The following is a 27,031-nucleotide window of genomic DNA, read 5'->3' as shown; positions in this document are numbered from 1 at the left end:
GTAAAATGCCTGTGATGAGCAATTTTAGTGATTCTTGTTTGATCTAAAGAATCTGTGTTTGGATTCCTGTAGGTGAGGATGACCTCCCCTGAACCTTCCAAAAATAGAAATAATGGATCAAAAATCATCAGGAATACACTAGAAGTTATCAAAAGCCATAATAAAGTTGATAATTTTGTACAAAATGGCTCTATTTCCTGTTCATAACATTTATTGGTAGAGGAACTGTTGATAAGGACACTAACAATTTGCAGAGTCTTATCTGAATTTATCGCTCTTTTATCGGAGCACCAGCATGGTGGTTGTTCTGTACATTTAGAAGGAAGATAATTTGTGTCTTTGATGAGATCTATGAATGAATATGAATAAATCTATAATTACCAACAGAGATGACTTAATTAGAAAATTAATCAGGCAGGTTCATTAATCGAGATAAACATTCATAGTAATGGAATTGTTGGACCACAGACAAAATTATAAATGATTCCTTCAGTATCTTTGTCTTTAGTTGCATGCTTTGAAAGACAGTCTTTATAATGGTATACTGTTGTTAACCTGTTATTTTTTTTAGTATAAATCAAATATGATAATTTCCTTCTATCTTTGGTGACTTGTTTTGTTCTATTGATATAAACTTCCTGTTGAATCTTTTAGATTTTTGATTTTGTGTTTCCTATTTTGGGACTTTATTTATAGGACAATAACTTAAAAATACTTTCAGCAATTTCCTAAAAACTTGTGTGAATTACTTCTTTCAGTTGTGTCTATCTATTCAGAGAAGCTTAAAGGGGACTGGCATATCATGTCCTATTGGCAAAGCTCTTTATTATGGTCATGCCAAGATATATTTTGGTTGCCATTTGTAATTACTCTTTGAAGGGCAATTGATCCAACAAAAAAACGTTGTTTTACCAACTACTGTTATACAGTTAGTTCATGTTTGTGTGGCAGAACTGCTTGATTTATGTCCCTTGATTGACTTATTTCAGTTTAATTAATTTTGTTGTGTTTTGAGATTTAAGTCATTAATAATTTATTTAGATAATCTAAAGATACTGAAAATGAAAATAAACTTTATCCAAATTGATATATTTTATAACAGATTTTCTCAGACATTGAAGTATTATGATTTATTATTCACCTTATCAATGAATATGTATAGATTTGAATAAGATAACTTTGCCAACTATTAATAATTGTCTGAGGACTAATTTCTAGTCCAACATTGGGAATAGCCTAGCTGTTCCAACAAGGTTAGTGCAACTGCCACATACCTACCCCACTTGAAATGAGATTGGTCCATTTTAATGACTTCTGTATGCAATAAAGTATTTTGTACTTGGGAAATAAAATGTATTGCTAATTGTATTGATTCCTTTACATTCGACCCACATTGCGCTACAAAGCTTTGCATTCGTTGTCCCTCTTATAGTCAATCTAAAGCTGGTAGAATTGTAATCTGAGTTTGCCGAATCTTAAGCAGTAATTGCACCTGCTACATTTGATATGCAGTACATAAACATACAGCTAAAGCTTTAACTTATAATGTGATTAACTTCCATCATCTAAGACAAAGTGATCTTTATATAGAGGATTATTTTGCAGTAGAATGCTCTACATAGGGATATTTTAATCATAGTCTGCAGATTTTTGCTTAGACTGTTTTTTTTTTATTAAGTACCAGTCCACATAAAATTCAGACACTACCAATGGTAAAGTGATTCATGGTGAAGAAAAACCCACCAAACAAACAATGCTTTTACAGTCTACATATGCTACACATTCACATAATGATCATCATTTCTGCTTTCAGATCTGCACTTTTTAGAAAATCATACATTTATCTCCCATTAAATTCAACCAAATGTAGCCAAATCAAGAACAATAACTCTTGCAAAGTGCCAATTTCATGTACAATCTATATAATTTTTTTCTCAAAAGTGCAACAACCAAATGAAAAACTAAAAAAAAATAAATAATAGAGGATTTTCACATCGCTATTTATATTGTAATTTTTTCAAAAAAGATATTTGCTTCAATTTCAAGTCTTGGGGTGATAATTGACCATTCCTTTTAACAAATAAATATACAAGGAACGATGGTGAACAAATAAATATACAAGGAACGATGGTTAACAAATAAATATACAAGGTACGATGGTTAACAAATAAATATACAAGGTACGATGTTAACAAATAAATATACAAGGTACGATGGTTAACAAATAAATATGCAAGGTACGATGTTAACAAATAAGTATACAAGGTACAGTGGTTAACAAATAAATATGCAAGATACAATGGTTAACAAATAAATATACAAGGAACGATGGCTAGTTATATAATGTCATTGTACCCATGAAATGAAGTTAAGATCAGGTGAAACTGTGCTTAGTTCAGTTGCTTTTTCCTACAAAACGTTCTGTTGTATTTCAAACAGAAAAAAAACCCAATATGGAGTAGAAAAGTTTGGATTATGATCTAGTCTCTTTACTGCTCCTTTTGTTTTAATCTCGGGTATACGATGAGCATACTGCTATAGACCCTTTTGTTTTAATCTCGGGTATATGATGAGCATACTGCTATGACCCTTTTGTTTTAATCTCGGGTATATGATGAGCATACTGCTATAGACCCTTTTGTTTTAATCTCGGGTATACGATGAGCATACTGCTATAGACCCTTTTGTTTTAATCTCGGATATACGATGAGCATACTGCTATAGACCCTTTTGTTTTAATCTCGGGTATACGATGAGCATACTGCTATAGACCCTTTTGTTTTAATCTCGGGTATATGATGAGCATACTGCTATAGACCCTTTTGTTTTAATCTCGGGTATATGATGAGCATACTGCTATAGACCCTTTTGTTTTAATCTCGGGTATACGATGAGCATACATGATATATACTTTCATGAAGGTAGGGCCTAAGGTAGAACAAAAGAATTATTGTTATGGAAATGTAGCATGCTCATGGACCTACCTGGCAGTTACATGTAACACTAAGGGGTCATTATATAAGTTGCCCCAATGTTGTTCTTCACAATATACATGTATATAAATGATAGAACTAATTTAATAGTACAGAAACTTAAATAACAATTTTAAAGAGCAAGCTGCCAAGCACAATAAATAAAAATTGTCTGTCAGTTGTGAGTTAATATTATATTTGAAGAAAATTGATTTGTAACTGTAGAAAAAGGCGTGAGTTTTGAACATTTTATACATTTCTTTATAGGATGAGAAACTGTTCAATTAGAAACAGTAATAGCTCAAGTGTGAAATATTACTGTAGTGAACAAAATTTTCTATTCTAATATTTAATTAAATTTCTTCAGTCAAACATAGATGATTTTAGTGACACTTTACCATGAATGGTTTGAACGTTGATGTTACATTTTGTGGGCGTACATAAATGTCTATATATTACTGTCACCCATATGATATCAAATGCACGAAAAATAAAGGAATGAAAAACACCTGCCAGCTATTTAAGCCATCTCTATAGCATCTGTGAAGTAAATTGTTGGTGGCTCTTTACTCTGAAGACTAAATATAATGTCACTCATTAGCCATGACACTTATTGGCCTTCAAAATAAAGTCATGGTAAGCCTTTTCAACACTTTTGAAATAAGCAACAAGAATAAAATCTTACTTCCTGGAACTTTATACAATAATAAAGTTGTTTAAACTTAGCCTTTTAATAACTGAAATTTTTTAGGCTAATATTTTATTTACAGATATAAAGTGCATTGAAAATGTTCTTAGAGGACTTCAGAAGGTGTCTTATTTAGACAGGTCATCAGTTATTCAGGGTTTTGTTTAGACAGGTGTACAGTTATTCAGGGTTTGTTTAGACAGGTGTTACTGTACATAGGAACTAGGGTACAACCTAATAAAACAGTAGAAATAAAATTTCAGGGAAAATAAAAACAGAAAAATTAAACAACTAGACCTCTGCATATCTTGTTTCGTTTTCACTTTCAGTTTATTTTTATGTTGCCAAAGTCTGCATTAGAGAAACTATTTCACTGTGTATAATGTTGTTTTTTGACAAGCTCTGTAGAATTCTTACTTGTTCATTGAAGACCCATGGGTGACCTTGACCTGACATTTTCACACTGGTGGGTTTGTTGTCTCTTTGACATATTCACCACATCCATTCTGTTTATAACCTCTAAATTGTCGAAAGATCTACCATTCACTAAAGCATAGGGGGCACATAAGAAGTTGTGAATTTTAGAAAACTTTTTTTGCATTTTGAACTTGAAATTCCAATACTAATTTGAGGAAGGGAAGTTTTACACTTTAATACATCATTACATTATGAGATTATCTGCCCCACATTAAATGAGTTTCTATCATGCAACACAGCTATAAACTTTGTTTAAGGCTCAAATTATTTTCAGACTTCTGACACAAAATCTTTGTCATATCGATTCAATGGAATAAAATTAACTTTTAGTAGCATTTCTAGAATAAAGTGATATGTATGTTTTCAGAATGAACTAAATCACTATTTGTCTAGCTAGATATTGGTGTTGATGGAAATCACTTGCAGTCAGAGTTAAGTGATAGCCAATGAATGGACATTTACATACTTCCTGCTTTGTGTAAAGAAAAATTTCCTTTGTAAAACTTTAGTACTTATTTTGTTTTTGATAGCTTGATCATTTATAGCAGGAAGATGTAATCGTAATCAGAACTTAGATAAAACTGCTTTTACATTTTAAATTTATCTCCAAATATTGGTTGTTTCTCTTGAAAAAATATTAAATAGTTTTGAAATACGGGTTGAAATATGGGTTATGGTGTAAAAAACAGAGTATTTCATATTGCCTTCAATCTTAATTCTTCAGCCTTTGTACCCAAAACTTTTTAGAGCATTTTCGTGCTCAACAATTTGGTTTGTTATCATTTCCTTTCCTCAAAAATCTGGGATACTGCCCTGAAAAACATAATGTGCTTTTGGCAAATCTATATTTTTTGTTGTTGCCAATTTTACACTGACTATGTGTCTCCAAAATTTGATAGTAAAACAAAAAGAATTCCTGTAATATATTAACATTTCTTTGTAATTAGGATAAAAAAACAAAAAGGAATAAGTTTCTTAAACAGTGCAATGAGCAAGGTTAATATTGAATAATTGACAAACTAAATGTACTCTAACTGATATGATTTTAGGTGAATAATTGACAAATCAAATGTTCTCTGACTGGCCCTGTGTGGGTCCGGGTGTCAAAAGAATAGGCCGGCAGCAGCGCAAAGCTTGTCATAAAAGGCGACTAAATAGTGCTCAGAACCCTAGCTGGGGGCTAGGGCGCTCTGCCCTCAGAGCAACTGAGTTGTGTGCCCCAGGTGGTAGAATGGGGTACCCCTGGTGTGTTACATGCAGGGGATGTCAGGGTATAAGGAAAACCTGACCACAAACCATAGTGGTACACTGTGTTGGGAAAGATCCCACATTCCTAAGAACCCTTCTATGGTATTCGATAGGAGTAGGAATCTTTGCGCTCCGCCATAGGAGGCTAAATTGTTTGACTCTACCTGTCCCTCTCTTTTTCTGGTGGCAATCAAAATTTGTTGACCCTATTGTCCATGTGTCCCAACCCTTTTTTTCATTTCATCATCATCATTTCATGTTCATTTTATCATCCATTTCATGTTCATGGCCTGAATGTAGCTGACATATTGCTGCTTGGGCGTTAAACCCCAATAATCAATCAATAAAACATGTTCTCTGACTGATATAATTTTAATTGACAAACCACAAGTTCACTGACTAATATGATTTTAGGTGAATAATTAACAAACCACATGTTCTCTGACTGATATGATTTTAGGTCAATAATTGACAAACCACATGTTCTCTGACTGATATGATTTTAGGTGAATAATCGATCAATAAAACATGTTCTCTGACTGATATGATTTTAGGTGAATAATTGACAAACCACATGTTCTCTGACTGATATGATTTTAGGTGAATAATCGACAAACCACATGTTCTCTGACTGATATGATTTTAGGTGAATAATCGACAAACCACATGTTCTCTGACTGATATGATTTTAGGTGAATAATTGACAAACCTCATGTTCTCTGACTGATATGATATTAGGTGAATAATCGACAAACCACATGTTCTCTGACTGATATGATTTTAGGTGAATAATCGACAAACTATATGTACTCTGACTGATATAATTTTGGGCTTATAGGAAAGTCAGCTATTTATACTCAAATCCTGACTGTGTTGATGAAAGACAACCGTGATGTTATGAGTGATGTCTAACGAATTTTACAAAACTTTCCAGAACACCCACTCTACACCTGTTTTAAACAATCACTCTTCCAAATTTTATGTATCATTTCTTTCAGAAGGATTTTGGGCCATTCACCTTTCAGACCCCCAACAGGAGGTTATAGTCCCAATTAATGATACTTATTGATATGGAACAAATGTTTAATTATAATTTGACTCCAAGCTTCAGTTTTTCTGTGGTATTTACCCTATACTCATGGAACAATAGAGAACCTAACATGCCAACAGAAAAGTCCCTGTGTTTTATGACACATGTTAAGTTACATGATTCATATTGAAAATGGCATGATGGGAGTCTGACGGCCAACTGTTACGGAAATGTAACGATCCTTAGAAAGAAACAAATTCTTGTTTTTGTGATGATAAAGCGTTGCTGGTACTTGATGAAGTCACGTTACGTTGTTACCACAAAGATAATAACATATTGTAGCTATACAGAGCAAGTCTGATACCAATAGGTCCTTTATTGCTTTACATCGATCTCATGGAGAATAAGGTTTTATCTTTTTAAAAGATTATTTGTTCGAAATCATTGACTATTGTTTATTGTATCATGGGCCATGATCTGACTCGACAACACTTTAAATACCTGCAGATTATCTCACCTGATGCCTCCGCCACTGATTAATGTCCTAACCAAGTTTCCGTTGAATCAAGGTTAGATTGATACTTTATCAGCTTGTTCTGATGTGTATATTTAACAAACACATGGTTATTCCTTGTAATTTGAGATTTGTAACGTGGTTCCAAGATAATCTTAGGTTACAGAACATAAATATTCTGTACAAAGCCAGATATGACAGCTATGCAGTTGAAAAATGACTTCCACCAGCTCAGAGTAGATGAAAAATTAATCTATTAGAAAACTTGGTCATCCTTTTTCTTTCCATATACAGTTCTGATATCTTCTTTTTATGAATTCAAAGTTAGTGCAATCACAGCGAAAATAATTACATGTGCTAAGAGATATCATTCTACATTGTAATTGATGTCTTTAAAAACTTTTCTTATTCTTTTTTGTGTCTGTAAGTTTGAGATGTCTTGTGACTGCTAATTATGTCATCCCAAGTGGTGTACCTCTTCATATTCAAATTGATTTTGAAATCTTTACTTCCAGACAGAGAATCTCAGTAGAAGATATTTAATATAATGTGATGTGAAGTTACATCAGGAGTGATTCAATTTCTTCACTAATGGATGGCACAGTTATGACAGTTTATGACAATTCAATGTCATATTAGCTGCCATCGTGTAGATATTAATCAGTCCGGCAGGAGATATAGCTGTTTTATTTTAGAAGCCACCAATGTATAAATCAATATGACGAAAATTTGATTTACAATTTTTAATTCAAATTTTAAAAATGCTTCCCTTTGTGGTCTACATGGTACTTGTAGGGTTCTGTAAGTTCACAGATATTTGTTTCTAAATTCCCTATAGATTCCCTAGGTTGAGGCAGTGTCACCACTGTTCAAGTAAAAGTATTGGTGATTTTTGAATTTACAGCTTTGGTATAGTATGGAAAAATTTCTTCAGTAATGAATTAACTCGCCTTATTGACTATATACATTACATAGATTGATAATGTCCCCATGTCTGAGCTACTAATTTAGGAAAATTATGTGAAGAATCACTACCTGGCAGATTTTTAGAGAAACTATTTTCATACCCCCACCTTGAAAAATAGAGGTATAAGTAATCATAGTGTTCATCTGTTCATTTGTCCCTTGTTAAAACACTGAATGGAATTTGATGAATGTTTCACAGTTTCCTTATTACATGATGCCATTGAGCACCTCTTATTTTTTCCCATTCTGAATGACTTTTGGGGTTTCCTGATGCAAAATGCGGACGTCGTCTTTTGTTGACCAAAAAGGGGGGGGTGACCCTCTTCTAATCCTCAAGTCCTTGAATCGCTGAATGGAATTTGATGAAACTTTCACAGATTCTTTATTACATGGTGCCATTATACATTTCCTATTTTGTTTTCTCATCTGATTGCTTAAATCACTTATGGGATATCCTATTGTGTTTCTGGGGATGGAAGCAGTGGGTATCACCAATTGAGCTTTGCTTGATTTTTTTTGGAAATAGTTTTTATTGGCTATAAAAAATTTACAATTTGAAAATAAAATGTTTTTAGTTAGATTATGTATAACCTTAATAGCACAATCCTTTGTGAAATACCCTGTACTGAATATAGCACTCTCCTTTGTGTAATACCCTGTACTGAATATTTTAGTTCATTACAAAATTTTATTGATTGGTTGAGTGAAATATTAATGTAAAACAATTAAACTATTGAAACAAAGTTGGTTATATAATATTTACTAATGTTCAGAGCAGGTGTGCTTTAGTATAAAATTTGTGAAACTGAAGTATTCAAGAAATAGTTCTATTTATTCTAAAATTTTAAGGAAAGAGAAACACCAAAAAAATATTCTAAAAACTATTTTGTATAGAAATTTAACATAAAAATGCAAATTTAGCTCTGGATAGATCAAAGGTTATGTTATGTAAATGTTAGACATGAAATGAAGGGAGGAAATTTGTAGAAAAAATGTAATAATTGGGAAGAATTGAACCTTTATATACGAGCTGGTAAATGAACTACCTTCTGATAAAACTGTGTTTTTCTTTGATTTTAATCTGTTGGTCTTTACACAATGTTAAGCTTTATGTGTCTTGTGTTATGTAATATTGGATAAACTTGATAGATATAATGATTATAACAGTGAGGGCTCACCAAGGGGTAACTATGACATTAATTAAATAACAATTAATAAAGCTGTGAAAGAATTTCATTTTCTGTATTTTGCCCCAGGCAAGAGTAGTTCTAATTTATGTGGTTTTTGTTAGTGGTTGATTACATAAAATATTTGTGAAAAAGGCTTTATTTGTGTGAAATTGTGTGTGTGGTGCCTCTTGTCACTACATTTTGGACATTTTCTGCAATAATTCAAACTGACCATAAATAATCATTTCAAAGGATTATCAAATAATGTTGGTGAGTGTAATATGATTTACATATTTTGTATACAAAGCATGATTTTATTTTGGTAAACATATGCAAATAAATGCAGAGGAAATCCTTATTTAAAGACTGAAAAATGAGAAGAAATAAATATAACCCCAGGGACCATCATGGTTGGATGAACAGATATACATTTAAGTGACCGTATCTGTTAGTGTCAGGCTTATCTTAAGTGTACGTCATCTTGGATAAAAAGTAAAACCAGTTTACAATGATGGCTATGATCTAAATAATATTGAATTCAACTTAAGTCTCTATTAACTATTATTGTCATCCTATACAGTATATGATGTGCTGTTTTTGCATGCTCATGATGTCTGGTATGCATATGTAATAAGAAATTGACATTTACATGGTTGCCTTCCTAGAATTTTCTTAGGTTTTTTGTTCCTGGAATAAAGGTGTTGGTGAGCTGAGATTGTTTCAACATATTTAATTAAACTGAATATTTTTCTTTCCTTACTGTACTATACTTGCAGGTTTTTCATATTATGATTGACACCTGTAATTAAGTGTTTTTTTCTGAAAATTATGTCTTTTAGATTATTTTTGTGAGGATTCCCTCCCTTTGATTGAATGACAGGAAATCTTTACATGTTCTTGAATTGAACTTGTAATATGCAAGTATTTCTTATTTGATTGACACATGTAATTAAGTTTGTTTTTTACCTGATCTACTTGAGTACATGTACATGTATTTAAAAAAAAAGATTATCTTCTTAACAAATTTAAAGAAAATGAAAGAAAAAAATTAAGCTCTTTAGTCTATGTGTGTGTGTGTGAGGGTTCTCTCCCTTTAATTGAAAGTTGGGAGCCCCATATGCACAATTTCTCTACTTATCTTGAATAAAAAACAGATAAAAATTGTAAGTATAAAAATTAACACATAATTACATTGTAGATTTTTGAGGTATGATACCAAAACTTCTGTGGATTAGATATAAGATACAAAAATGTATGTACAATATTGAGATAAAGTGAAGGCTGCCATTACAGTATATGGTTTAAGATATCCTTTGGATTGTATGTGCAGTATGGTAGGGTTTAGATAGTTTTTGTAATTTTAATCCTTTATTTACTGTATTTAATCAGCATGTCTATTGACATTACACCCTAGCTATAGATAGCTGATTTGTTGGGCTTTATATTGACATGACCATTTTTTTATATACTAAGTTTGCTTTGATCCTTAAAGTTCTCAAGTATTGTGGGGCAAAATGGGCACACTGAAATTGTCTGTAATGAAGATAACCCGTCCATATGAAAATAGGAGTAACTGGGCCCATTGAAGTTTTTTTTGGTAGCCTAGCTAGATAGATCCAGTCAGTTGAGGCTAGGGATAATTGGGCACTGTGAAGTTATCAATGTATCCCAGATGCCCCCATTTAAGAATATGTATAACTGGGTCCATAGAAACTGTCTATTATCCCAGACAAACCTCAAGTCATCGGGATACTGTATAGTGGGTGATTTTTGCAGAATTCTTATTTTGGCTATTTTAGCAGTCTGTCTTAGAATGCCATAATAAATTCTGCAAAATAGACTCTTACTCTTGGCACCATCAAGTTTCTGCCAAAATTAGAAAATCAAAAATTTTTCTTATTTCTTTTTGTCTCTAATTGCAAAAATTTACACCCAACAAAATAATCCACAGTATGGTAATTGGGTTGGTTGTAGATCCATAGATTACCCCTACCAGTAATTGCTAGGGATGACTGGTATTTCAGTTTACTGTTTACTTAACCTTCAAATGATAGACATACCTATTTCCCTTTAAATAAAGATAAATGAAAATTTTAATTGTCTGCATGAATAGATGTGTTCAGAACATTTTATTTCATGTACCAGTGGAAGCTGTAATGTATTTATCATACAGCAGATGTTTTTGAAAGTGTAAAACTGGCACATTTCACATGTAGAGCCTTGACATTGCAATAATTTATTTGATAAATTTTTCTTGAATTTTTGTATTTCATTGTGATATATTACAAGTTAGAATGGTACATGTATTTTATAGGTTAAGGTCAAGGTTATAAGGTTAATGAATGGTTAAAAGTCTTTTGATTGATTGTCTGTCCCAATCAAGTTATTTTCTTAAAAGATGGAATGGTTTGGAAATTAACAGCCTTTAACCACTTGTAAAACAGGGTAATGCATCTCACTGATGTTTCCCAGAATTTTTTATGGATTGTTGAATTGTACGAAATGTAAAACATGTCATGGTAAGGGGGGTTGTATATCTCACTGGTGTTTGCCCATAGATCTCTTTTGTCATGTTCATCATTAGTTAGGAAATTCAAAATTTCATTGATAGTTACAATGAAAAACAAAAAAGGATTGTCTTGTTATACCTCAAATTAACTATAGAATGTAAAAATTCTAACAGATGTTATCAAACTATGATATGTTATACCCATAATGATATAGAAATTAGTAGTGTTATGTCTTACAAGGTAAATACATTCTTTATCACATTGACACTGAAATGAAAATTGATATTATATAAAATCGTACGAACAAAACAAAAATTTGATACGCCCTTATTCATACTGCGACACAGGACGGGTCTATAGAAATTCTCTAGTGTTTAAATTCATAATACACTCCTCTATCTTAAATGACCACAATCTATGGCTGAACGATTTGTCAATGTAAGACGAAACATCATCACTATTCATTGATGAATGAAAAGACTCTGAGTTCCAATTCATAGTTATCTATGCAAGTAAATAGTTAAAGGCAGTATAGTACTAAATAATTTGTATACCTTATCATCAAACTTGGATACCAAGCTGGTTAAGGTTTGGTTATAAGTGGTCAGCAAGGACCAGACATAGTAGGGCAGTTGTATTCAGCAAGGATTTGAGCGATTAGGGAAGATTAGAATTATCAACACTGTAGATCATTTGTGGTGACAAAAGAGCAGTGATGTTTGTTGACCAGAGACAACCAGGACTTGTGTATTATACTGTAAGTCTTAAACACATTGCAGTTTATTTTGGTAAATGATACTCGCATAACATTGGGTAAATTTGATAAACATGCATTTCTTGATTTGTTTCTTCTTTGCATATGTAAACAAGGATCCAAGGGAAGGCATGCCAGGCGTACATCCCCTCCCTCAAAAAACTTTTTTTAATGAAACCTTGATTTTTTTCACAAATTCTACCCCCAAAATTTTGCTTGTCTTGCTTGGCATTGCCTTTACTTCTATTTACACCCCCAAACCTGAAATCCTGGAATCATCCCTGGCAAAGTTTATAATCTTATTTCTAAGCAGATAAGAGCTACTTCAAACTTTGACTGTAGTTAAAGGGTTTCAGTGATTTATTTATCAAATTTGTATTTTAACCTGCAGGACGATACATTCTGTATACACGTATAAAGTAACTGTAACCTTCAGTAAGATACGTTCTATAAATAGTACTGATACAGAAAGATACATTCTTTATATAGTAACTGTAACCTTCATTAAGATATATTCTATAAATAGCAGCCGATACAGAAAGATTCATTCTATAAATATCTGCAGATACAGAAAGATACACTCTAAAAATAGTAGCAGATACAGAAAGATACATTTTATAAATATCAGCTGATACAGAAAGATACATTTTATAAATATCAGCTGATACAGAAAGATACATTCTATAAATATCAGTTGATACAGAAAGATACATTCTATAAATATCAGCTGATACAGAAAGATACATTCTTTTTATAGTAACTGTAACCTTTCTGAAAGTTCAGTAAGGTTCTAACTAATGGGCATTTCTTACATGCCCAAGTTTACAACTTCCTTTTCTTTGACTGTCTAATATCCTTGACTTTCCTTCTTGTCCGAAATTCAGGATAGTTTTGGCAGGTGTAAAATTTTGCAATTTTTGCAATTTGATGTTTCTAATTTTAGAGAAAAGCTAAGTACTGAAGCCTAGTGTAAATGTTTGGCCAAATTTGTATTTGGTGTTTACAGACAGACTGCTTAAAAAATGCCAAAATAAGCACTTTGCAAAATTTGCTTGTTAAACAATAAAATAATGCATGGTAAATGACTTTTTATTAGCTCACCTGGTCGAAGGCCATGTGAGCTATTGCCATCACTTGGCGTCCGTTGTTGTCCGTCATTGTCATCGTTAACAATTTTTCAAAACTCTTCAGCTCTGACACCTTCTGACCAATTGGAACCAAACTTGGTATGAATGTTTCTTGGAGTATCGTGCATAGAACTGGTGTGAGGATTTTTTATCTGTTGAAAAACATGGCCGCCGTTACTAAAACTACAACGTAGGGGTCAGACAGTATTTTTTCGCATTTATCTCCAAAACCGTTAGGTTTAGCCGAATTCTGACGGGGGTAAAATTATTATGAAGAGATATATCTGTGGTCAAATTTTGGTGAAAATTTGTTGACCCATGTTGGAGTTATTGCCCTTTTTGGACGTTTTTGTTTATGATGTTATTATTTTTAAAAAATCTTCTCCTCAGAAACTGCTCTACAGAATTCAATGAAAATTGACATATTTGTTTTATAGGGTATCCTTAACGAAATGACTTTTTTGATGGCTAAAAAACATGGCTGCCATTTCTAAAAACAGAACAATGGGGTCAGACAGCAGATTTTTGCATACACCTCCAAATCTGTTAGGTTTAGCCAATAGCTTTCAATTGCTGAAATGATTCTAATTATAAGGCTTACAAATGTGTCCAAGGAATCAAATGGAGTCAAAATTGTCTGACAACTTCTTGTTAGAATTATTACCCTTAAAGGGCAAAAATTGAATGAGGTGAGTGATACAGGCTCCTGGGAGCCTCTTGTTTCTGCTGGTGGACATAGTGTTATTATTTCTGGATTGCTTGTTTCCACCTCTGCAGTTACAATTTATTCCTTTAGCTAACTTTAATGTTTATCCCAGCTGAGCAACATCTATAACCCCACTTACATTCATTGAAAGGTATGTAGAATATAGCTAACAGGTGTGATTCAGGTGTAAAGTGTACATTTCCTTTAAAAAGGAATAGTTTCAAAAGTAAGATATTCAACAAAGCATGATTTTACATACTACAATATACAACTTCAGTTATGAAACACCAATTATTTTTTTGTTTGGCCCTTTCCCAAGATACTTGATACCAAATTAGGTATGCATTTATGTGGTTTTGAAAAATATTTCTTTGGTCATGGGTTTTTGATTTCATTTCTTTTTGACATTTTACTTTTAAATGGCATGAAATTATATTTTTGTTATTTCTAAAGTAATATTGCTTAATGTATTCATACATAATTGAAGTTACTTGATGCTTGTTGTAAGATATGGAGATGATATATTTGAACAAACAAGGGCCCCACCTTAACTTCCTATCTATCACAGTTAAAAATATATTTAATGTTTTAAGAAAGTTATTTTTGGTCAAAATTATAAGAATTGATTAGTTATACATTGTATCTGATTTCCTGGTTAATGATCTACTTTAGTAAGTACCACATAAAATTCAGACATGCCGATAGTAAAGTGATTCTTGGTGAAGAAAAACCCACCAAACAAACAGTGCTTTTTCAGTCAAAATATGCTATACTTTCACATAACAATAATTATTTCTGCATTCAGATCTGCACTTTTGAGACAATCATACATTCATCTCCCACTATAACAAAATGAAACCAAATCAAGAACAATAACTCTTGCAAAGTGCCAATGTCATGTACAATCTATATAATTTTAATTTACCAACAGAAAAACTTTGACTGGTTTTGTGGTCAGTTACTGTTTCTGAACAAGAAATGAAACTGAATTCGGTGGGTTTTTGTCATGCATGAATCACCTTCTGTCTGATTTTTAGAAGCAGAAGACATTTGGTACATACAGTTCCGACATACCTATTGATTAGGTCTATAGAACGTACGTTACTATCTCTGACATGTTTTAACTTTGGTAAAATGTAATTCTGAGCTTAGTTGGACATGCATTCATGTATGGATGTATTTGAAGATTCTGACAATTGTCTACCATTCATAGTAAAATAAAGTGTTGTTTATGACTGATATGATATTATTTGAGACAGGTGAAATCTAAAATAAAGATAGAGTAATCAAGGGAACCAAGGTTATAGCGGTAATCAAAAGAATGTAGTCTAGGGACAAAGGCCAGACATGGAAAGCAGACATACACAACAAAGAACATTAAGTAACTAAAATCATACGTACAAAGTAACAAAACCAAATGAGTAGTCCACTAAAAACTGGGAGCATGGACCAGGTGCACCGGTAGGGTAAGGGTCCTCTGCTTATCAAGAAACACCTGTCGAGTTGCTCATAAAAAGTCAAGTTTGGGGTAAACGAAAGAGGAAAGGAAAACTATGATACGCTGAACAAATCAGTTTTCATGGCGTAGATGGATACACTAGCGATCCACGAGTTCATGATGACGACCATAGAAACAAAAGATCAAAAACTGAAAAAATTACTCTTGAAGCTGCTTTGTCTGATCACATTCTAATGTTTAACAAGTTTTGTTGTAATGTCGTAATCGTAAAATCGTAAGAATGTGCCATACACCCCTTTCCCACCATTTTGCAGAAATTTTAATGTAACAATATATAGCACATTCTTAATTTTCATACGACCTTTTTAGGACTATTAGCTCCCATTGGGAGATTGACCCTCATACTTTATATACTGATGTTTTTAGGACTATTAGCTCCTTTTGGGAGATTGACCCTCATACTTTATATTCTGTTTTCAATGAGCTAGAGAAGTCTAAAAATGAAAATTCATATGCTACAATGTTGCGAAGTGGTGGAAAAGGGGTAAATGGCACATGAATTTACTCGAACTCTTGCAATTTCATGTGCCATTTACCCCTTTTCCACCATGTCGCAACATTGTAGCATACAAAATTTCATTTTACATTTTTAGACTTCTGTACCATTTAGCTCCCTTTGAGAGCATATAATGGATGTATATTTCCATCCAGGGGATGTTCGACAAGTTCCTTTTCCATAGTTCTCAAAAGCTGACTTTATAATGCTGGAATTAAGAATTAATGATAGATAATTAAGAAAGTATGTTATTTAGTTCTTTAGTATAGTGAGGATATTGATCAGAGGTTAACAGAGATTGACCCTCATACTTTATATATTGATGTTTTTATGAGCGAAACATTAGTTCTTATTGATTTTTCTAAAATCAATCTCTCACAGGATTTGTTATCCTAGTTCTGGCTGAGGTGCTTTGAAGAAACTATTAGATAGGCCAAGGTGTACATATATTTACTGTATGTCCTTGATGGAGTCTTGATGGTAATGTAAATGTTAACCGACCATTAAAACCCAAAAGATAATTAGATGCATCAGATTCCATTGTTGAGTATGTTGTTATATCCCTAATTTTGTAGTGTCCAAAAATTCTGAAACAAAAAATACCTTCTAAAATAAAGTTTTATTTTATCTATGTTATTTTCTCAACATTCCAATGTTTGATCATTTGACAGATCCACATGGACAGATCATTCTGCAGGCAGATATATTTAAAGTACCAGGACTTTAATTCTGGCATTTTAATGTCTTTTAATATCACTCTGATTTTACTACATAAAAGTCCATGATATAAGCTAGGCTTAAAACTTCTCATATAATAATGATAAAATATAAGTTAATAATTATTAATACTTAAACTGATTAGTAAGACTATATAACAAGCTATCTATCTGTCATAGTAGATATAGAGTTGTAGAAAGTGATAGTTGGTGACAAATTATTAATTATGTGTAGGAAATAATTGTTTCTTAATGTCCTATTTAGACATTTAGTTGTTTCTCCTGGCAGTTAGTCAACAGGTGTGGTGTTTTGTTTGTATCTACAGGTAAAACATACATGTCCAAACTTCTACCAATATTTGTTTTGGTTCCTTTATTACCTCTCATGATATCATAAATAAGTTGGATAAGTAGGAATCATTTTCTTCATTTCCATTTCATTTTCTATACATAGCCTTCTAAAACTTGAATTAAGCACCTTTGGCCATTGGCATACAGGTTTCATACCTTTATGTATTTTGATTTATTTGAACTATTAAACTTGCCTAAAGTGAAAATGTAATCAACATGATTGGATGAAATATAGGTCAAAGAGTTATCTCCCTTAGGCTGGTAATATTTTACTATTTTTAGATAGATGTAACACAGTCTTGTAGTTATTACACTGTCATGATTGTGATTACATAGTGTAGAGGGGAAATAGCAAGAGAAACAAGGATTTTATATATAGTGTCTAGCTTCAGTTGTCTCATTTACTTTCCCCTTTTTTTATAATAAATGGCCCCTAGTTTTTGGGTTAAAGACATTTTTTTTCATTTTTAGGATGTTCTCTTAGTTTGATTAATATCAAAACTTAATGAAAAAAATCTGGATAAGGTAAAGATATTTCATTTCATAAAGTTTACCTATATTATGTGAAATTTTTTAAGTTATGACTACTTGAATTTAAATTATAACTTTGTTTCAATGTTTTTAATTTAGACATATCAATAGCCCTATGTTTAGTAAACATGTAGATGTCTTAATGACAGATTGGTTATGTTGGCTGATTTTGACAGAGACAATACTCCTATGTCTAGAGCTCTGTGTTTTAGATTGAGTGACAAGACTTCCAACTGATTAAATCACAAAAAAAGTTAATCTGAAAACTTGTCAATGTTTGTTGAAGGAATTAAAAAAGGAAGTTCTTTCTCTAGTGGTTAGCTGATTACACCCTTTGAAAACATGTGTGATTTTAACATTATTTTCATTACAGATCTATATAAGCTTATAATTTCATATTTTATGAAGTTTTAAAACATATTACCATATCTTCATTTAGATGAAAAACTGATCTGATTTTTGCTACATATTTGTTACCTGGATAAAAATGAAAAGTACAGCAAATCTTATCATTGTAAAAAATCAGTGATAGATGTTACTGTAATGACCATACAACCTGTTGTCTCTATAACCCCTTCTGTCAGCTGATTCCTACCTGTATACAGGTAAAACATTCCTCGTTTACTCAACCGTAACACCTGATATACTGGTCCTTTAACTGAAAGATAACTCCCAAACATTTATTTATAATAATAAACACATCTTCATCTGTAGCCGGACCAAATGTTGGATAATATGCTTTACTTGGATTCACCATATCAACTGGTTCCTTTATCATCATTAAACCAGTCCATGGTAAGTTTCTCTTTAATGTTTTATATGAAATGAAAATTAATAACAAATTTTGGCAATAATATCTATTTTGTTTTATGATGCTGGAGTTCACTTTAGGTAGCTTGTTTACACAGTATGGTTATATTTTGTTATTTTGTCTTTATCATTTCAATCATTTATTCTTTTGACAAAGACATTGGATAATTAACTGTTCTCATGATAGAGAATTCTTAAGTAAAGTTGATAATTGTTTTTATTGATACCCTACATTTACCCAGCGACTGATTCATTCATCCAGTTTGTTTGCCGATTCGATTGGCCACCTGTTACATAATGATCCAATTATTTCATAATTTGAGTTTGTTTCTACCTAGAACTTGATGCAATTTGAAAGGAAATTCGTTTTATTAGATTTTTTATATTTAAAACTGGATGAAAAGGGTTTAAATAGAATCTGTCACTTAAGCTGTAGTGACTGATCGCTGTCACAAAATCTATTGTTACTGTGGTATGGGGTATTTGATCGGTTTTCACAGAGAAAACTTTTTTTATCGAAAGTAGACTTAAGAATAAATGATTGAAATTCAATACTACTCGTATAAATAATATACAAATGGGGAAAAAAATGTTGGCCAAATCTGGTCTATAAATCATGGATTTGTTAAGGTTATGCACTGGGAATTTGGTTAGTGAAAAAGCACTTTTATAAGACTATTGTGTATTGCTGAAAAGTGTTCCATTGGTAAGTTGATTTTAACTGCCTTGAATGGGACATTCTTGTTTACCTTGCTTGTTTAGGTTCTCATTTCTGATGTTAGTTTTGGGCCTACTGTATGAGTCTTTGCAGCTATGTTTCTGGGTGAGCCTGGACACACCACTGTGATTGTGCAGCCATTCAGTATATTACAGCTAGGGTTCTCCTTAAGCCTAGACACACAACTGTATGTGTTATACAGCCACTCTGTGTATTACAGCTAAGTTTCTGGTTAAGTCCTTCTTGAGTAGTTGTGCAGCTACTTGATGTGTTGCACTGATGCATTCAATATCAATATTTAGAGAGTATGTTCTGACATGCTATTGAGTCTACTGCCGCAGTGTTTAGAGAGTATGTCCTGGCATGCTGTTGAGTCTACTGCCGCAGTGTTTAGAGAGTATGTCCTGGCATGCTGTTGAGTCTACTGCCGCAGTGTTTAGAGAGTATGTCCTGGCATGCTATTGAGTCTACTGCCGCAGTGTTTAGAGAGTATGTCCTGGCATGCTATTGAGTCTACTGCCGCAGTGTTTAGAGAGTATGTCCTGGCATGCTATTGAGTCTACTGCCGCAGTGTTTAGAGAGTATGTCCTGGCATGCTATTGAGTCTACTGCCGCAGTGTTTAGAGAGTATGTCCTGGCATGCTATTGAGTCTACTGCCGCAGTGTTTAGAGAGTATGTCCTGGCATGCTATTGAGTCTACTGCCGCAGTGTTTAGAGAGTATGTCCTGGCATGCTATTGAGTCTACTGCCGCAGTGTTTAGAGAGTATGTCCTGGCATGCTATTGAGTCTACTGCCGCAGTGTTCAGAGAGTATGTTCTGGCATGCTATTGAGTCTACTGCCGCAGTGTTTAGAGAGTATATTCTGGCATGCTATTCACTCTACTGCAACAAAGTTTAGAGAGTATGTCCTGGCATGCTATTCAGTTTACTGCAGCAGAGTTTACAGAGTCTGTCCTGGCATGCTATTCAGTTTACTCTAGCAGAGTTTACAGAGTCTGTCCTGGCATGCTATTCAGTCTACTGCTGCAGTGTTTAGAGAGTATGTCCTGGCATGCTATTCAGTCTACTGTCGCAGTGTTTAGAGAGTATGTCCTGGTATAAGTGAACTCTTAGTTGTTTGATGTTTTACACTGGTGACTAACAGATAATTGATTAAAACTTGGTATTAGCCATACACAATTAATTACTACATGTAAGCCCCAGAGCTAGAGAGCATGTGCCATATGTCAATGTCTTTTTTTGCTATTTTTACTGTGTTTTAGATAAAACACTATTGAAACCTACAGGATTATATGGTGATATGGCTTTTATCTTGCTATGATATTCTACTAATATTGTTCAGTTGTTCTGATTCATCTGTCAAAGATGCAAACATGGATCTAGGGGGAGGGGTATGTGTACCCCTTTCAGGGTAGGAAACTCACACAAATTCTAGCCAGTCCTGAATACAATGTACAATATTTCAATATATTTACTGCCAAAAAATAGCCAGTCTTGGGCTGGCAGGCTACTATTTCTAACTGATGTAATTGACTCTTTTTGTTGAAACATTGTGAAAAAATTTGGGGCCCAAGGTTTGGACCCCTTTAACTGAAATTATACTCCTTTGTTATGTTCTTGCAGTATAATATTGGTCACTTTGTAGACAGTTTTCCTTGATCTTTTTCCCCTTCATTTGTCCAGAAATTGGTTCCTAATTCAATTTAAACAAAACATAATAGACAGTTGATTCAGTCTTAAAGACCATTCATAAAACCTTGTCAAGTACCGGTTATATAACATGGATACAAAAGAGATTATTTTGTCGGCCCAATCTTCTACTAAAATCTTTCCTTTTTAGAGTACTTTGCCCTGGATTTGTTAAAATAAACTCCATTGTGAAGATATAAGTGAATTCTCTGATCATTTTTACTGGCAATATATACCGTAGGATTTAAGTCATTATTATGGTTTTTTTGTGATTAAATTGAACAATTTAAGATGTGTTTTTTTTTGCATGAAGATTAATGTCAACTGGAAAATTGAGAATTTACCATATTAAACTTTTCTTTAGGTTATTAATAATATAAGTAACTGTTCCAAAAATCTTGTGATTCAGTGGCATAATTTTAACCATAGAAGTTGGAAAGGGAAATTACACATAAATGAATTCCAGGATATTATTGCTAACTTCCCAAATTTTGCACAAAATTAACAAGTTTTCCAACAAAAAGAATGGGAGTTCCCCTGGATCCACTACTGAGATGTCCAGTACTTACACTCACATGATTCCTTATAAGTTTGTAAAAGTATACACTGAGTCTCATTTTTTTAATGATTGTTTTCTGGTAGATATGCTTTTTTCTAACCCCTCTGATCTCTATTTCTATATTCACCTTAGGCCAAATTCAACTGTGATTTTTATTAGCAATGGTAGATGCTCATGTCTATCCTGAAGGGATGCATCTGTGTTGTAAAGGTTTGCCAATGTGTATTCAGTTCCTGGCCACAACTATGCATCTATTGGTACAAGTACATGTACTTCAAAAGTAATATAAATAAGATCTAATTAAGTGCATGTTATGTAATGCATGTAAATATGGGATTAATTCATCAACAGTCTTAAAAGGATCAATTATTACCACAGGACTACTGGAGCTGCAGAATAGACCTGAAAAAGACCAGTCATCTACCCACCTATAATTACACCCGCCATGGCTATTTGGTTTACTCTGAAAGGCCATTACATATCTCCATGTCTTTGTCAGGTCCTATTATACAATAACAGTATGACACTTTTATTAAGAAACTTGAAGATTATTTTAAAGTGGACAATGAGATTTGGTCAGAATTTGGCCCCAGGGATAAAAACACTGGGGACACTTCATTTGAATCATAGATAGAATCTACATGTATTATACCTGTACAATTAATTGGGTCTTTAAAATGGGTGTTAAAAAGATTTCAGTTTGGTGTGGAAAGAAATCATGGTTGCTTTTCTATGTATGGTCATTTTAACACCTGTACCTTCAGGTTCCAGGGAATGTGTTTTTGTAGCAAGTTATTACTGTGAAAATTATCAGGTTGTTTAGAATAAGCCATGACAATTAGGTCTGGGTGTGATCAGATGTAATGTGATATAAGCTCTGTAGCTATGAATGGAATGTGTTTTAAATGGGTCAAGATAGAAGATTGTCACAGATGTTTTATTGTATTGACCTAAATTTAATTTTTGAGTAATCTTAAAAGTGTTTATAATTTTTGTTAAAAAAGGATGAAAACTATTGGTAATACTTATTTTCATTTAAAAGAATGATTTATTTTGGGGGATTGGTGCTTGGTTGATGGTTGTTTGGAGGATGATCGAGGTTGGCCAAGTGATGTTTTGAAAGGGATTACAGGTTTTAGTTTAGAAATATATTTAAGTATTGGTAATCTTCCTTGTGTTTATACTAATATATGATGGCAACTGTGAACGATTGTATTACTGACATTTAATCAACAACCTTTCAACTTAGTCATTAGGAAGTCATCAAGATTCTTGAAATATTTCATTAAAAGTACCCATTTCACTCCCCTATATCACTAAGCCTAGCGTGGTACTAAACAATGCCTGCCCAACAATATATATAAAAATTTTCTTATGGAAATAATAACAGCTTTATTCATGTTACATAATCAACTTATGCATATCATAAGTTAAAAATGGTTAAGTCTAATGGGTTAGTCAAAAACTATCACTTCTCAGACTTCCCCCTCAATCGCTATCTCATTGATGCCTTGATTCAGTCAGATGTATGTTTATACAGTGATTACTATATTTATTGATAATAATTACATTGTTTGATTAATCTGTGATAAGATTGTTACATTGTAGAATTCAGTGATAAACATACCTTTGTGTATATAGTTATAAATTACATGTTTACTTAAGATGTTACATTGAAGGAAAGTTTTATTAGTTTATTGTAAAGGGAGTTATGTAAATCTTGTTTGCTGGGGATCTCTAGACAGGTTAGTGACTTAAGGGGGATTTATGATGGAATTGCTTAAAAAGGGGGGATTAAATGATGGGTTAGGAATCATTTTATAATTAAAGCCATCTCTAGGCAGGACATCTCGTTACTCTTGACAACCTTAACTGGCTCTGGGTTAAATGATGTTCATTGGCCCACCCATCTTGTTGTTCTCATCTGTAGATAACTTAATCATAGTTCCTGACATCAATATCTGTTCTCCAATTGTAGAATGCACCAATAATTATTCCTTATAAGCACAAAAATACAGCGATCCTTGAAAAAATTACCACCATGATTGAACAATACATTTACCCTTACAAGCATGGCAACAATGTTTGTTAAATTTTAGTGTTAATTTTTGTAAATATACAGACATACTTTTAGATTTCTTATATCTTTGCTTTCACTTTTAGTTCACCTGGCTGCAGGTAAGCTAAGAAGTTGATATGAATCTTCTTTGGGGTATCCTGAATAGAACTGATGTGGGGATTTTTTAACCATCGAAAAAAAAAAGCCACCATTACTACAAATAGAACATAGCAGTCAGACAAAAGTTTTTCAGATATATTTCCTAAATGGTTAGGTGTAGCGAAATTCTGATATGGGATTAATGTGTTCAGCATAATTACATCTATCTGCATTAGAATTTTAATCTGTTGAGCCATGTTGCAGTTAATGTCCTTTTAATGTTTTTGTTTCTTTCAAACATCTTCTCTCTGACACTACTAGACCCATTGGAACTCAATTTGGTATGAATGTTCCGAAGAGTATTTTTCATAGAACTGATGTAGGGATTTTTATCTGTGGAAAAACATGGCCCCTGTTAATTAAAAAGAACAAAGGGTCAGACAGAACTCGTGTATCTCCAAAACGTTTATGTTTAGCCAAATCTTTCAATTATTATTCAAATCCTTATTAAAAGGCTTACAAAAGTCTGCAGGGTTCAAAGCTTTCAGATTACTTCTTATAAGAGTTATTGCCCTTGAAAGGTGAAAAAATGATGTTTTCTTTAAAAGTTTTCAGTCAATAACTTGAAAACTATGATAGATAGAATGAAACTTTTAATTTATGAAATAATCCTTATCTTTAGTTGAGTAAATTGTCGGACAACTCCTTTTTAGAGCTGTTGCCCTTGAAAGGCAAACATTTAAACAGGTGAGAGATTCAAGCTCCTGGGAGCCTTGTTTTTACTGATTGTTCCCTTTCAATATTATACTTTCTAAATTGCTTTAAAATTTTATTTTTTTATGTTTTTATTTCATGTGTGTGTATATACATGAGTTTAAAGGCAATTTCATGGTTCCATTGCATTTTAGTCTTGCTTTTAATTTTTTTTTGTCATTGCTATATTTATATTGTGTATCTGTTAACTATTAGTTTCCATTTTTTTAATCATTTCATATGAGTCTTTTCTTGTATATTTTTGTTTGTACAGTCAAACTTCTCTTGCTTGAATTCGGGTGGCTTGAACACGCGAACACAATTTGAAGTCTGAAACTTTTCTCCTATACAATCAACATAAACCTTGGATTTCTCAAACTTCAGTTTCTTGAACACTCAACTGACTAGTCGGTCCGTTTGGTAGTAAATCTTAAGAAAATAACCCTCACTAGCTCGAACTTGTCAGCCATTTTGTCAGCTTGGGTAATAAAAGGTGTGAAAAACTGAAAAAAATATCATTACTCTAAGTGTCATTTTAGTTTATTACAGGTAATATTTAAGTCATATCTAATTAGATAGTTTTAATCTAACATAGTACTGATTGAAGTTCGAAAATGTTCCGAAGTTGGTATGATGAAAGCATAAAAGAAAATTTAATGTCAACAAATTAATGACCAAGGAACTCGAACTCTGAAAGTTTTTTTTTAAGCGAACACAGCATTTTTAATGTCAACAAATCAACATAACCTTCTGAAAGTGAATGAAAAATATCATAGAGCTTTGTACTTCGTAGGAAGAAAGCAATTTCTAATAATAAACTTGGACCAGCAATGAAAAATATCTGGAAATCTACGAAATTCAATTTCTCGACCTCCCGATGACACATTCCAATGGTCCCTTGGAGTTCTAGCTACCGAGGTTTGACTGTATTTGTATCATGTCAAGTGCTTAGGGTAATTGTTTATATTATATAATGCACTATACAAATGTTGTATAATAATGATAACAATAGTTTGCGCAGACAACCACTCTAGTAAGTATGGTAGCAGTGTTTGCTCAGGACAACCATTCTAGCAAGCATGGTGGCAGTGTTTGCACAAGACAACCACTCTAGCAAACAGGTGGCAGCTTTTGCACAAGACAGCCACTCTAGCAAGCATTGGGGCAGTGTTTGCACAAGACAATCACTCTAGCAAGCATGGCAGCAATTTCTTCAGATGACAATCACCCTTATATGCTAAGAAGCATTGTTTGCACAAGACAACCACTCTAGCAAGCATGGCAGCAATATCTGAAGATGACAACCACATCCAGACAGTAAGAACGCCTCATTGAACCCCAGATGTCAAACTTTGCATACTTGTGGACACGTTTATCTGTAAAAGTACACTACCAGACATAAATCAATTGCTAGAATTACACTAATGCAGTTATAGTGAGATAATACATAATAAAATATATTATATTGTCCTTTCATTACAAGATAAAATCTAATCCTCACATAGTTCTGGCAAATTCTTCTATAACCTTGGTACTTATCAAAATGGCAAGAACAGTTATCAAATATGTTGCTACTTTTATGAACAGACATTGTGGATAACAATAGGGTTATTATTACAGATAAAAAGACAAAAAACTTTATCGGTGAAGAATTTCAAATAGCGCCATTTTTTAGATGCCTAGCTGACGTTAGGATGGTATGTTGGTTCTGGTTGGTTTATATTTTGCTACCAGCGGGATACAAAAAAGACTTTGAATCATAATCTTATTTATAAGCCTGATTTATGTCAAAGTTATGTTACTAAAGTGCATATATAAAAGTGAGACAAGTTACAGTGGGCGTCATTTCCTTCCCATCTCCTATGCGTCATAGGAACTTCTCCGAAATTTGTTGCCTTTTTTTTTTAAACAATCTTTGACTTTGAAGAACCAGATAATTTGAATGAATATAGATGCATTTGTATTTCAGATAAAGCACATATTATTCAATATTGTGATTATAACAAGAACTGTCCCAGTTTAGTGTTGCCAGTCCATTAAAAACAAGTTGAAATTTAATCATTTAGAGAATTAACTTAATATACCAATTTATAGTTTGAATTATGAGTTAAATAAGGAAAAATTATCTTTTGTCTTTTCGCCTTTTCACTATGAAAACTGATTTGTTCAACATGACATAGTTTTCCTTTCCTCTTTCGTCTACTCCAGACTTGACTTTTTATAAGCAACTCTGCGGGTTTTTCTGGAAAAGCAGAGGATGCTTACCCTACTGGTGCACCTGGTCCATGCTGCCAGTTTTTAGTGGAGTCTGAGTTGCCCATTTGCTTTTGTTGCTTTTGTATGTATTATTTTAGTTACTTTATGTTCTTTGTTGTGTATGTCTGGTCTTTATCCCTGGATTGTATTCTTTTATTTACTGCGTGAACCTTGGTTCCCTTGATTACTCTTTTGTGAACCTCAGTAATTATTTGGCAATGTTGTCTGTCTACATTGTGTAAGCACTCAAAACAAGTTGTACAGAATCTGTGAAATATCAGAAAACTATTGTCAAAACTCAGTTAAGTTAAT

General features: G+C 32.8%; 1 protein-coding gene across 12 annotated transcripts in view; it reads left to right on the top strand.

Annotated features, from left to right (window-relative positions):
• LOC148603917 (RNA-binding motif, single-stranded-interacting protein 3-like) overlaps nucleotides 1-27,031 on the top strand; it is a 152,915-nt gene that overhangs the window by 40,220 nt on the left and 85,664 nt on the right. For 4 of the 12 annotated variants that reach the window (XM_088553421.1, XM_088553417.1, XM_088553415.1 and 1 more), the window contains exon 3: nucleotides 23,716-23,730. The exons of 5 other annotated variants lie outside the window; for them this stretch is intronic. In XM_088553421.1, coding sequence (XP_088409547.1) covers nucleotides 23,716-23,730 — 15 coding nt within the window. Of the gene's footprint in view, nucleotides 1-12,023; nucleotides 12,332-18,419; nucleotides 18,570-23,715; nucleotides 23,731-27,031 lie in introns of those variants that run through there. 3 more of the 12 variants (XM_088553428.1, XM_088553423.1, XM_088553427.1) reach the window with 2 other exon arrangements.

The sequence above is a fragment of the Perna viridis genome, chromosome 11 (genome assembly GCF_037379345.1).
Source record: "Perna viridis isolate PV_CMFRI_1.1 ecotype Kerala chromosome 11, ASM3737934v1, whole genome shotgun sequence".
NCBI lineage: Eukaryota > Metazoa > Mollusca > Bivalvia > Mytilida > Mytilidae > Perna > Perna viridis.
Note: the sequence above shows the minus strand (reverse complement) of the source record. Positions and strands in the feature narration are given on the sequence as shown.